This window comes from Acanthaster planci, linkage group LG01, assembly GCF_054643075.1.
Source record: "Acanthaster planci isolate LZ-2023a linkage group LG01, COTS_SCS, whole genome shotgun sequence".
Classification (NCBI taxonomy): Eukaryota; Metazoa; Echinodermata; class Asteroidea; order Valvatida; family Acanthasteridae; genus Acanthaster; species Acanthaster planci.
In genome coordinates this window covers 16038942-16053882 of record NC_141777.1, presented here as the reverse complement: position 1 = coordinate 16053882, position 14941 = coordinate 16038942, and the positions used below count along the sequence as shown (strand labels likewise).

Genomic DNA, 14941 nt, shown 5'->3' with positions numbered 1-14941 from the left:
GCACTTTGGGGCAAAGCAACATCAGATTCTGATGCACTTCCTGCAGTTGAAGTTGAATCAGATTCTGAGATTGTGATAGCGCTGGAACATGACATTTTGACCTGCACTGAAATTTCCAAAGCTGGCAAGTGTGCGCAAATTGTCATCCCTTCTGATTAAGTGATGAAAAGTAGGTTGCTGTGTTGGAGTTTCCAACAGCTTAAGGCATAATTCAGCATTCAGTGAAGTCCAAGAATGGTGCATGTGCTTGTTTCAGCTGAAACTGAATATCATAATCATGCCATCCGAATCCTGCGTGCCGCAATACTACTGAACGAATAATGTCAGTGTATTTGAGTATCTGCTGCACTCTAGTGGGATGCCGAATCAAATAAAATTAGTCAAACACCAGAAAAGTTGAGGTCCACTGCTTGACTGATGTTATACACAGTATTTGGTTATGGGGATGGATTTGTTATGCTGAGGACTCGTGATCCTATCATAAACATGCAGTCAATGGCTGCCTAGACGCTTTGGTTGGGAAGCAAAAGCAAGCCAAAGTCTACAAATTCCCCAGTCCGTATCTTGCCTTGGATATGCTGGGGAACCCTCACACCCAAATCATCCCAAATACTGGCGAGGGGAGAACTGCTAGCATCAGTGAGTGGGAAAAAAGATATGGATTGAACTGACTGACCCGCCAGGGTCGGCAGTAAAGAAACAGTTGGGGCTGAAGAAACAGCATTGACCTGTGGTGGCTTGGAGCCTATATGGCAAGGGGTAAAATTGTGTTGGAAATGCTACTCCCACCTAGCTCTCCAACTCTAGACACAGGAACTGTGTGAACTGTTGGCTGAGGTGCTGGACCTTGCTCCGCCCCTCCAGTCGTCAGTGGCAGTTCTTCAGGCGGGGTCATCCTCTAAGATTTTGGCTGTTCCCTAGGCCCCTCCTACCGGCATCAGGACCGTTGCTGTTTTGATTTCCAAGAACAAGGATCACGATTCTAGATTTCAAACCAATTTAAAATTTAACCTGTCTGACTGGCTGAACTGCTAAGACATAAGTGATTTACCAGTCTGGACCCCCTGGCCACCAAATTCCTATAGCCTGGCCCATATTATTTGGGTTGTTGATCTTACTCAAGGGAGGCCCAGGTGGAATTCTCTTCCAGCTTCCACACCCCACCTACTGTCTGGTGACAATAAATTATTTGAAGCTGCATGGGCCTCAAATAACTTAATTCTTTTCAACGTATATCCTGAACAAAACAAGGTATTTCAACAGATTTGTGTGCAGGGCTCTTTTGATCAGAGTGAATATAGTTTTATTTGGGTACATTTTATATGAGAACTGTTTGAAATACCTTTTTGGCTGATTTTATTGAAAGCAAGCATTTGTCTTGCCATTTAGTGTACTGGTATGTATACTGTGTCCATTCATCTTTCTGTTCATTGTGTCTCTGCAAACAGTTTTCCAAATGCAACTTGAAAAGAATTTGATATCTCAACTTGAGATTTGGTATTTGGGTTGGTCTTGCTGTCTTTCATAGGTCTGTTGATTTTGTGATAGATAGGTCAAAGGTTGAGGTCATTAAACGGTTAAAATATAAGAAATGGTTTATTTCACCATCATTTGATTAGGCACGTAAACTGCCCAAGGTGGATCCAAGGAAGGCCACCAGGGGCCATCCCCCACCCTGATGTGTTAAAAAAAATAGTGATAGAAAGGTTAATTCTTTGGTTTCCCTTTTTTCAAAGGTGTGTAAAAAGCCCGTAAATTAAGTTTTACCCTTTCGGAAGGTCATACAAAGTTATGTGAAAAACAAGTAAAATTTCGGCCCCAAAATAAGTCCCCCCCAAAAAAAAAAACCAAGAATCTGGTTCTGGATCCAACCATGTCAAATTCAAAGTTTGTGGATTAGTCATTGTGTTTTTCAGAAGTCCATTCCTTTTGGAGTCCAAGTCCTTAAGTGTTGAAACTACAGAAATCATATTCCTACCATGACTCAAGAGGTAGTTGAGACATCAACTTCAAACTTGATCTGTCAGTTGGTCTTGATGTCCTTCAGAAATCAAAGGAGAAGGCAATTGTTCAAATAACATAACTGGTTTCCCAATGGAGCTGTTATTTGTGATGGCAAATTAAAAGTCATGGCTTTAGGTATGGACTTGGCGGGCAATTTGTGTTTTTTAAAGATCAATCACATTGCTTTTATGGAAAAAGATTATTTAGCCGGGCATTTGTCAATATTACCCATATAATGACTCACGTGGCAGCTTCTCTTCGTCTTTTGGAATTCAAAAGAACTACTGCTACTGCGGAAATGCTCAGAGTAAAAAAGTGTCAATGAGGGCAGCAAACAAATCTAGCAATTTGATGATGTCATAATATAGCTCCCATTCCTTGAGAGTTTCTAGACCTTTTGGTCATATTAGCAGGCTTTATAGCAGAAGAACAGAGAAAAAACTGGTAAAGTAAGTTTGACTGCAGCCATCTGCCTGAAATTCATCAGGACCTTACTCTGATTCAAATTTGGACAGTTCAACTTTATGATACAATCCAGTGTTGATCAACATTGTCGATGTAAAAGTAATTCCAAGTCGCTCTCACTGTCCAACCTCTTTTAATTCACAGTTACAGCATGTGGGTACACTCGCCCCAAAATAATGAAACAGTTGTATCATTGCCGAGCTGTAGTGTGACGTCATCAAAACAGGCTTCTGTTGGATGCTCCTGACAATTTTTGTTTTCATTTTGCCAGATATGAAGAAGACTTCAACTCGTGCTTGTGATGTCAGTAGCAATTTTTATTTAGTTTTTACATAATAGATTATAATAAATTATAAATTACCAATGTGATTGATCTTTAACATGTCATCCTTTTTAAACATTTAAATAGTTCCTATGTTTTCCTCACAAATTATGGTGTTGTTGCCTCTGTCATTGCAGGAAGACACTTTTTTGAAGGAGTAAGGAGTTTTCTGTTCAAATGATGAGCTAGGAACTTGTTCAATAAAAATACGAGAAAACATTGCCAACTGACCTATTATTAACGGGAACAACATTATATCACTAAAGAAATGATTTATATGACATGAATTTTCCAAACTCCTAGCAAATTTTGGTACTGAAATAACTGTAACATTGTTACTTTAACGAGGAAATAATGGTGCATTAAGACGATATCAGAAAACAATATACCACATATCCTTAAAAGAAGACCTTGTTTTTATGTGGCTAGAAATTGAAGAGGCATCAGAGAATCAAGAGATCAGTGGATGTAAAGTGCGGGATCTTGACAATGTGTGAGTAGACACTTGTGTTTCACTACAGTTCTGTCCAACAACTTTTTCTAAGTACATGTATTACTATTTTAGTTGTAAAATTTGTTCATCTGAAATATTTGTGAATTAGCACACTATGCCCTTATTGTCACTATTGAATTATAAAATTATTTTAGTTTCATTTCAATTAAAAAAAACACGGTCATGATTCTGTCTCCCTTTGTTTTAATAAGGAATTAAATTAGGGCAGAAGTGCTGTACAAACTAATGCGTATTTTTCTCATGCTGGTTCACGCGCAAATGCCTTTCACCCACACAATTGTGCGAGTGACATATTCTCTTTGGTACTTAACACTGCTCTGTTTCGTTTGATTGAGCTTTCATTATTATTTTTGATGGCCGATACATGTCTCGCACTAATTCTATAACAAAGTGTACCACTGCTCTGTCATTTACTGTTGCGGTGTTTGTGAAATGTGTATAATGTTTTGTGTAACCTGTATGTGTATGTATGTGAATGTTGTAAATCGAAAGACAGCTTTGGAATGTTCTGCATTGTTTACAGTTTACAAACAAAGAAGGAAGATCTTACAATGAAGGCTAACGAGACAGCACGTATGAAACAAGAAAATGATGAAATGGAATTACGTATGAAGCAACTTGAAGAAAACCATCAGTAAGTATTTATGCAAGCCATTAATTGTTGCGGTGTCCACAAGATTTTATTTCAGAACATGTCAATGCATTTCCCCTGTTTCTGAAACTCTTCCTTTGGACTGGAATTTCAGTGACCACAATCTTTGTTTCAACTGAGATTTGTACATTTTAAGCAACCTCCTGGCAACTTTTTCTTATTCCTTTTATTTTCTTGTTAAGATTTCATACTTTTTGGTGCTGATCAAATGCATAAATATGATAATTATTCCCTCTGAATTGTTAAATGGAGTTGACGTAATACTTTCGGTTATGTGGGCCTGAAAAATAACAAAAATGGTTTAATACAGGATAGAAGTCCAGTGTAATGGTGAAATTGTTTGAGGGTTTAGCAACTGCATCTGAGATCTGAACTGGTCTATTACAGTGAACTCTTTTGGAGCCACTTGAAAGCAGATAGTCATTTGAATTTTCCTTGAAATTCAACGGATTACCTTTCAAAGTGAAAAAGAATTGATTAAGGCAAAATGTTTACTTTCTGGGGCCCTTTTTCTGTTGACCGTAAGTTAACATTCCATGCAGATAACATCGCTGTTGTGCATATACATGTAGTCTACTACACACAACCTACCCAAACAGTCACTAAATATGCAAATTCTGTTGCATTGTGATTCTATTCGCTAAAATGTTGATCAACCGTCGTGCACCCTCCAGGCCCATGATGCATAGTGGCACTGCCACCATGTTTGTTTTTTTCGTTAGTGTGATTCTTAACGAATGTGTCAATTTTAGCATCTTCAAATTCTCAAGTTTTCCATTTTGCAACAGATTCCTGTGTTAATCTGGTCAACTGTAATGCATGGTAATAAATGCACATTCCTATAGTATATTTGTTGTTTTTGTTGTATTTTCTTTTCTCTTTCTGTGTGTGCATTATACATAGGCTCCACGTTAACTCTATGCTTCAGTAACACCAAGTACTTTTTATAGGGTCAACAGGGTGACCCAGATTGGTTGGGGGTTCCACAAGGAAGTATGGCAAATCGTTCCACGGTCCCCCACCTTCCTAGTAGATATATTGGGTCAACGGGGCGACCCTGGGACCGTTGTGGTTTTGTGAGGTAGTGCAGTATTTTGTTCCATGGCCCCACTCTCCCCTATAAACTGACAGGAGTTGGTCTGCATTGTACGCTATACTTGAGATTCCATACTAACACCTACTGGCAGAACCATTCCCTGTCCAGTCAAGGGTTAGCTATGCCACACTCCAGGGTCTAAGCTATAGAGTGTTCAGTATCTGGACACTCAGTTCCCTTATCTCCAAATCGCATCACAGACAATGGTAGTGTAGAGCGGCGCTGCACTCGGGGTGAATATTTCCTCTGCTAGCTGGGTCTGGGCGGTGCAAACATTTCCATGCCCAGCTCCCAAGCACTGAAGTCCAACAGCGGTCTCCCTACCAGCGCCTAAGGTAGACGATACTGACCCACCGGTATGGCTCCTAAGATCATGTGCCGGGATGGCCCAAGCCTGCCACACCAGGTACACCTACCGCCTCACAACATGAGCAGCCGCCTTCAGACGACCTTCCCATCATGCACAGCATGATTTGGACGCTGACCTGCCTTGTGCCAACACCCTGTTACCTCCCGGGGTGGTCCTTGCAGAGACAAGGTCAGGCTACCCAGGTACATAGATCCATCCATGTTCCCGACTGCTTCATGCCACGAGTCACCACCTTCAAACAATCATTCCACTGGTGCACCTAGGCATGATCTGAATGCTACCCTGTCCCAGTCCAACACCTTGTTACCTCCTGGGGTGGCCCCTGCAGAGACAACGCTGGGCTACACAGGCACATCTCCACCTGCGTCCCAGACAATGGAACTGCCGTGAGGCGTGGCTCGTCCCATTCATGCGGCTTGACTCGAAAGGCTTGCGGTGGGACAGCCCTATGCCACCCACATGCCAGCCCATCTACGTGCCACTGGACCGCCCCTGCCATGACTTTGGTGTGGTACCAGTGTAAAGAAGGCAGGCCATGCAAGTACAATGCAGACCACATCCGTCAAGACCTCTGTTTGCCGTATGGCGCTCCATTGTCCACCCATTCAGGCCCACGCCTCTGCCTCAATCTGACCGCGCTTTGGTGCATCCTGGCGTGCAGTAGGTACACTCCACCGGACGGCCAATGCCATTTTCTCGAGCAGCCTCTGGTGAATGTGAGCCCGGGACACGTATACTCGCCGCACTCATAGCTCTGATCACTACACTTTGCATCAGCCCAAAGGCCTGCACCCGAGACTCCTGTGCGAGGGGCCACTTAGGCAGCAAACAGAGAAATTTGCTTTCCGGGCAACTCACCACCATTCTTTGGGGCTATTTCAGTGAATACGACACAAGACTACGTATGACTAGCCGACCGTGTGCAATCTTCTCACCACTGGTGCCTGTTCATGAATGCCTGCGGTACATGAGTCAATGACTCACCCGCAAACCACCACCACCACATTGACTGCTCCATCGAGCCCTCCGATGCCTGAGACTTGGTGTGAAACACTCAACAGTGATCTCGAGGCAGGCTCCCTTCCATCACTGGTCCTGCCATGTTGATTACGCCATTCAAATCAGTATCCGCACCTCGGGCATCCGAATTCACCAAACCTCACACAGTAGTGGATTCTACATGCTCTTTTCATCTAGTAATCCAATTGGTATTATATCTGTGCATCTGCACCCACTTATAACATGAGTGATCTCTACAGACTCTTCCGCACCACCTTGCCACACCCCACATACTGTCTGGGCATGAGTTCCCCCAATGTGGGTGTGTCCAAGGTCTACATTCTGTGACTGTTACAAGGTCTGACAGAAGTGGACCTACTGTGAGCACTTCCTTTTGTCATGAGTGTGCCACGGTTACCTCTTCCAACTGCGCCCCGCATGGTCGAAATGAAGAGGCATATGGGGCAAGGCTCCATCCATTTCTCCACTTACTGTTGCACTCATCAAGCCAGCGAATACAAAGGGGATATTAGGATACTTGTTTCTTGAAGCAATCTTCTATCTTCGGCTGCTCCTTTTCGACATGCAAGTTTTCTTTTCTTCAAATACGTCAAGCCAGCGAATAAATTAGATATTAGGATACTTATTTCTTTGTGCAATTTTCTATCCTTGGATGTGCCTTTTTAGACTTGCAATTTTTCTTTTCTTCCAATTCCAATCACACCATGGCCCTTACCAAGCTTTTGAATATTGGGGTTTCCTCCACTGTTGTAGCTTTGATGGCTGATTTTCTGTCTGATCGTGAGGTATGGTCATCCTTATTCGGATTGGTCACCTGTTTGTACTGGTGTTCCACAGGGCACCAAACTGGGACCTGTAGTCTTTTAGCTGCTGTTAATGATATCAGCTTTAATAAGACCAATATAGGGATCAGTGTTCAACATTGATGATCTGACCTTCGTAGAAACATGGGCCGTGAATGTAAGATCTAACCTCCTTAAGGTCCTAGCTGACTTACATGACTGCTCTATCAGAAATAAGATGCAATTAAACCCATTTAAGTGTCAGATTTTAGACGTCTGTTTTTCACGAGTCAGACCAGCTTCAAGTTTATTATACCTCAATTATGTCACTATTAAACACAACAACATAGTTAAATTGTTAGGCGTATTCATCCAATCAGATCTCAAATGGGATACGCAAGTTAACTCAGTGATCAGACATGGTAATTCATGCCTCTTCATGCGTAAATTGAAGCATTTTCACCTTACCACCAAAGCTTTGGTTGCTGTTTTTATTTCATTTGTGCACCCTGTTGTAGAATACGCAGTTCCTGTTTGGACCAGTTGAATCACTAGCAAACATTCCGAGGACCTAGAACGGGTACAGAAACGGGCATGCAAGATTATTCTTGGTTTGGAATATGACTCTAAACGCTCTTTATGATGCACTTGAAATAGATACGTTGCAGGAACGTAGGCTAAAACTGTGCAAGTCGTTTGGAAAATCCATATCCAACTCTGAGTTGAAAAAGCACCTTCCCCCTGCTGTTACAGTGCTTATCGACTGCGAAAATCAGAACAATACTCTGCACATCGTTGTAGAACAGAATGTTTTAAGAAAAGTCCCATAACTTATTTCACTCAACTTTTAAATGATTGTAATTAACTCCATTTTATGCGCTTGCCTTCATCTGAACCCACTTTGCAATGTTTTCAGAGATTTTTACTGTTTGCCGACTCACCATTTTTCAACATGAATCCCATATCAATTGTGCATGTGCCCGCCACTGTTGATCAGAATGACTTTTAATATGTGTTCTACTTTTTACCTACTAACTTAGATGACGAATACCCTGTTATATACTTAACATTTTATCTGTCCATCAATATCGTATTTATTTATTTATTCTTTTTCAGCATATATGTGTATAGTTTTAGGTTATTTCATTAAATACTTTGTCTTTTTTGGTAATCCTGTATTAATATTGTAATTCTTGTATTTTTAAATGTTTATTTGTAAAACTCTCAGCAATTCAGCCTTTGGCTGCAATTGAGATTTTAATAATAAACCAGCAATGAATGAATGAATGAATGCATGTGGCTTGACTTTAATAATTCCCAATCATACTGTGAAATGGCTGAAGTCCTCTTACCAAGGGATATAAACGGCCGCTCTGAACATAAGACAAGGCTCATTTTGCAATTCTTCATGAATGCTTCAGCATCATCTTGCATGTCCAAAAATTATAGACTGTGGCTAACATCGACTTCATCTGACTTAGCTAGTCTTCCGGCAATAACTCCTTGCTCGATAAAGATGCAGTCAAACCATCTTTATCTGGCCTACATGTATGTGGAATCTTTCCTCACGATTTATTTCATCGCTGTCTTATCAGAGAACCTTCCTTTTTGCACTTGCTCTCCAGCCCCCACTTCAGTCGTACTAAAAAGGCACCGTTGTCTTCGAGGAATTCAGAAACCGGATGCCACAATGGATTCAGAGGACAAACACTGGGACAATTTCTCGTTCCTCTTTCCGTCGCCCCCCCCCCCGGCTCCACATCAGTCGAGTCCTGCTTTCCCTCTTCTCAACTGTCATGGGCAGTAGTAGAAGATACAGACCCGAAGGGAATGTCGATGCTGCCTCCTTTCCCTGAGTCTGACACCAGTGACTGCACCATTTCTCAAGTGGCCTAAATGCCTGAACTTACAGTAGTAAGGTTCTAGCAGGCATTTGGACTGTCAGATGAAATACCTGTGTCTTCCCTTTCAGCTGACTACTCGGATTCATGTCTGTCCCTTCCTTTGGCCCAACTCTTGATTGAACTCCAATCTACATATGCATGGGTTCCTTCTACAGTAACTCAGCCCCTGTCAGATTCAACCCAGATTCATTGGTAGATCTGAACTTTTCTTATTTTACACTCCAGTCCACCCATGGGAATGCAACTTCCTCTACTCCATTTATGTTGGGGGAACTTCTGAGCTTCGACTCTGTCAGTGTCCTAGGAGTCCTCACCTTGACAATTTTTACTGCCTTTTTTCACCAACGAGCCATTCCAAAAATTAAACACTTGGCCGACAGGCCCTTTGTAGACAGATGTACAGTTGAGACTGGAGCTTGTGATTTTGAAACAATCTCTTCATTCCTGTTCTTATACATTTTCCGATTTAACTGATTTTGGCTCTCATTCTCCACCTGGGCCTTTTTCACAAGAGCTCATTTTCAGCCCGAGAGCGAGCCTGGTAGACCTGGTTCCTCTGCCATCTTTATGAGGTTCCACCTACTAACATTCTCCTTGCCCAAATGTGTCTCGACCATCTTTCTTCTGTACACGATGGACTTAATCCAGTCACACCTCTTGTTTGCAGTTGAAACTAAAGATGGACGCTCAACTTTTGGTTTCTAATGGCGCTTCCTAAATGTCACAGAGTTCCCAAATTTTCAGAGTCTACGGCGCTCTACCTACCCAAACAGTCACTACCTCAGCAAATTTTCCTGGTGCCTATTATTTATTTGCTGAAAAGATTTGATCACCCATGGTGCACCCTGATCTACCACAGTGCAGCTCGGCCTCGCTGCCATGATCGTCCCTCTTTTCTCAGTGCCGTAACATAATGAATGTGTCTTTCTAGGCATGTTCGATTTATTAAGTTTCCATTTTTGCTGCATGGTTCTGTGTCGATTTGATAATCCATCCTTCCTTCTCAAGTAAAGTATTACCTTTATCTTCAGGCAAACTTGAATTCTAAGTTCTGATTGGTTGATCCATGGCAACAAACAGAAACAAATTCAAAAGTGGCATGTTTGCCTGTGCTGATCGTCACGTTAAGAATACTTTTGCCTATATTTAGTTCGGGTTGGAACATGTACACGCACATGTACATGTACATGTATTGTACACGTGCATTGAGACATATTTGGAGCTCCCTACAAATGTGATGTAGTACTTCTGTGTATTAATGATACATTAATGCAAGTATTGAATCTCCTTCTCCATTCCATATAAATGAGTAACTTTGATTTTAACAGTTTTACATGTTTTTCCAAAGTATATTTAGGTGTTACAATTCCATGAAATATTACCTTCTGAGGCGATGTGACATTTTCCGAACATGTTTTGCCAACCAAATGGTCGTTTTTTTTTTCCCTCCGGAGTTGCCTTCGATTGAACAGGAGTCCAACTATGATCAGCATCCAATCAAAATTTGTTTTGTATGTTCATTTATGACATCACAGGCCAAATATGGAATGTAAGGGTGTGAATATTGGAGATTGGCATACATAATATGGGTCTGAATATACATGCGCACAATTGGATGTAGTAAGAATTTAGTACTGCAGCTGAAATGCCATTCCTTATGTGTTCCAGGTTGGTCATTGGTAAATTTTCACCACGTGCATTTTATACCATCATGTGATCTGGGGCCATCAGAAATTTACTGTACACACCCACTCTACTCACCACGTGTAGATGTACTCGCATATCTGCTGAGTGCAGGTGTCTGCCCTGCGCTATGGTGTGTAAGCCTATGGGATTGGTAAGATTTCAAAAACAGGACCATTGAATTATCTTGAAATATCTTACTGTAAAGCAAGTACATATTAGTGTCAGACAATCTGTGAAATTTTACCACCAGAGATCCTGTCATTTTTGACAGATTGCTTTTGCAAGAGCTGTTTTAATGGGTCATGTGCAAAATGCCAATGTGCCATCAGTACACCTAAAAGTCATTACTAGCTGATAAAATTGATAAATAAAATAAACATAACTAGCGACCTAAAAGAGAATTTGGACTGGTCTGAAATTAAACTTTATTTATAAAACTTTGGAAATTTACCTCACGTAAATTATTTCGTCTCGGTATCACCCCACAAGATAATGGTATGGTCCAAATAAATTATGACCTCTCCGGAGGAGTTCCGGGACCAGTTTTTCTGAAACAGAATCTCCAATATTGAGACATTTAGCTTTCTAATTTTGAAATCACAGTTACATGACCAAAACACATGGATGCATGTAGTTAACACATTTGTTGATTTATAAAGTGTTAATGATGGGCGTTGATGATATGTATGTGAACAGTTTTAACTGACGTAGGTCCCTGGAATGATACATAAATTAAGTCACAAACCACTAAATTGGTCAATTTGGGCATATTGCTGTACATACAAAACCTGTACCTAAACATATACATCCATTTTGGAATTCCCACCAGGGCAGCCGGCCAACTTCCAAAAAAATAAAACCTTGTGATTTTTAACCGCTTCACACCGGGAGATGGTAAGAGCTGCCCTAAAAATTGAAATCCTCAGCCCGCTTGTCAGCTATTATTCTCAGCCCATGCGCGAGTGAACAAGGTAAAAGAAGGCAGACCCTGGCTCTTGCATATATGGTGATTGGCCTTTGTGTGTAGCCCAGAAATGAAAAGACCCAATTTGCAACTGTCTACATGTACTATGCAAATGATGTCTATACAAATTATAACACCCATGAACACCAACACAACTGATATCATGCATGCCCTTCACACTGTTTGCTACATTAGAATGATGTCATCATCTTCTGAATTAGTCAGGCAGCTAAACTTGACTAAGCTATTTTGTTACAGTATACACAAAAATATACCGTGTATATACAAGAAGTGCATGTGGAATTTTGCAGATAGTACTGACTTACCAGGATGCTGCATTGATAGAGGTTTTTGTGAGATAGTAGTTCATTTGGGGTAGTGCTAAATAAAATCATGTACTAACTGCATGCTATTAAGTTTTTAGTTTTAGTTTTGCGCCAGTTGGTAATGATTTTGCTTTTAAACTATGGAGCTCACCTTAAAGTCTGGTAATCATATTACTGTAGATTGTTTTATTTGTAAAAACATTTTCTTTACTGTTGTTATAAATTTTCCGAATTTAAACTTGACATTTTAATAAGGGAATAAATAAAGGCTTGGCCAGTCATTTATTTATAACTGGCACAGTAGATTGGACGCAACTAATGCAGTGATCCAGGTGAGGGCATTATCAGAGCCCATTTCCCTGAGCTGCTCTTAATGTTTAAGACCAGTCAGGATGAATAAAATAAACTAATGTTTAAAATCCTCAGGCATGCAAACTTGAACAGCATTTCACAACAAGGTGACAATAAAACAGTAAAATCAATTTATAATTACCGTTAAGCTCTGGCTTGATCTCCTTCCTTCTAGCAGGTTTGGATAAATGGTAGTGGCTAGAGTACTTAACTTCACTTCCTTCAGTAAAACAATTTAATCTTTTGACTCTATATATAACTTTATCAATCAGTAAAGAGGACTAAGAAACCAGGCTCATCCAGGTACATGTATGCAAAGACTTTGATTCTTTTCATGGTGGCTTGAAACACACCAGTTATTGAAGGCCTTTAAATGAGGGACGGATAAGTGTTGCCTCTGTCACTTCACCCCCCTAAGTTTCAGTCATTTAATTACACTATGACACCCTTATTTCACTGCCCTTTTCCAAAATGGGGTTTTAAAGTTTATTTTTGATATTGACTTTCCCATTATGGTGTGATAGGAATCTACCAACAATTACTTGTTATTTAGCTTCCCTGTCCTCAGAAGTAAAACTGTCCTTCAAGACTGCAATTAAAAAGTATGATCCATGCTGCATTGTGATGTGTAAAACATTGCATGGCATGGATAAGTCTACTGGGACACTGTTGTTAAATTCATTCAAGATTCAAATTCATTCAAGATTCTCTTGGTAGTGACTTCACCTATGTTTAGATTTTATACTCCCTGTAACCCAACAAAAGGGAGAAGTATGTTAAGTTTGTTTTAGTAACACAAATTATGACATGAACATTTATGGGAGGTAAATAAATATTCTGGGAAGAATTTTCATTGATGAAATATTTTATGTTCATTTTTTTAATCAGAGTCACCGTTCAACTACTAGGCAAGCAGATTAATGACTACCGAGACATTCTGACAAGGGAAAGGAAGGAACGTTTTGACCTGCAAGAGAAACGTGATAAGTTAACAAGAGAAATTGATGACTTTAAACTTGCATTTGGCAAGTTCATGTCAGAGATGAATCAGCGAATCAACCACGCAAAGCATGAGCAAGAAGACCTTTCAAATGAAGTAAGTAATTTTTCACAAGCCTAAAATTGTAGGCTCACGCATATCTCTGTGACCGGGCATCGTCATATTGATGGAATTTAAGTTTTTACTGTTGGTCCTTAATGCTTTACACCAAGTGCATTTGTACAGTGCACAATGCATTATACAAGTCTCTACAAAATAATTGTGGGTGTGTGTGGACAGGCCTTCACTGCATCAAAGGGACAATTCTTTTGTTTTTGTTTGGCAATTAGGACTGAGTTGTTGGGACATGTGTTTGCCCCTGTAACTGTGTAAGAAGTTTGTGTGCCTGTGTTTATTGCGCCTTGTGGCATTCCAGAACAATAGGAAATATCCCATGAAGAAAAATTGTTGCCCTTGTGGGGTACTTAAACAGTACTCTACAAGAATTGTAGAAATAGATTTTGGAAGTTACCTAAAGGGATGAAATTCCAAGGTTGTTGCAAACTGAACTTTTTTACATGACCATCATTTGGTCAAAATATCAACCCAGAGAAAGAAAGTCTGGTTCAAGTGAGATTTAGAAATTGTACTTCACACAGTAACTTTTTAAGTGCATGTATGCAAGAAGGGTGCATGTGGATGGGTGTGAAAACCTTACACAAAAAAATAGTGTGAACTTATAAACCAAAAACGTCCACACCATGCAGGAAAGGAAGACATTCTCTGGACTTACCCACATCCTTAGGACATTTATAGAGCCAATGTTTTTTTTGCGATCACAGAAAACAGATGGAATTTGCAAAATCAACACTTTGAAACAGAATCCACTGCTTGAAACGAAACTTGCAAATTTCCCTCTAAGAATGGCTTAAAAAGTCAAGAAAACGTTCTGCAAAGTACTACAAATAAATGCCAACCACTACTGTCGCACTACTGCCAAATAAAATGGCAGGTCGATGTCCAACATTAACATATTGTGATCAATGACTGTTACATGCAAGACCTACTTGTATTTGTGACTTCACTGTACATGTACTTCTATGTAATATGAGTTTATGCACAAGGAGTGGCACATGAATCGTCCGTTGATTAATCGTAGCAAGTTTCTGATCATTGCGCCCCAGCACAGTGGGAAATATCAAGGGGTGGGGGATGCCGTATTATTGTGTGTATTTTTTTATTTTCACCCCAGAAATTATAAAAAATTGCAAACATTGCAGAGTATTTACGAACAATATTTGTTTCTTTTCTTTCTTTTCTTGTGGGGGGGGTGGTTGGGATGTGGTTTCCATGCATAGTCTAAAGCTTGCTCTCCTATTTCCTTATGAAACTGAATTTGAATTTCCGAGGCAGAATTTGGGATTTGGCGAGATGGAAAATACCCATTTTTGAAACAGAAACTCATTGGTTCTACATTTACCTTCTTTGAGAGGGTCAGAGCTATTT

General features: G+C 40.4%; 1 protein-coding gene across 5 annotated transcripts in view; it reads left to right on the top strand.

Annotated features, from left to right (window-relative positions):
* Window positions 1–14941, top strand: part of LOC110988543 (coiled-coil domain-containing protein 175-like) — a 152922-nt gene that overhangs the window by 74140 nt on the left and 63841 nt on the right. For all 5 annotated transcript variants that reach the window (XM_087146811.1, XM_022252177.2, XM_087146815.1 and 2 more), the window contains 3 exons: window positions 3221–3284; window positions 3829–3939; window positions 13345–13552. In XM_087146811.1, the coding sequence (XP_087002937.1) occupies window positions 3221–3284; window positions 3829–3939; window positions 13345–13552 (383 nt within the window). The remainder of the gene's footprint in view (window positions 1–3220; window positions 3285–3828; window positions 3940–13344; window positions 13553–14941) is intronic.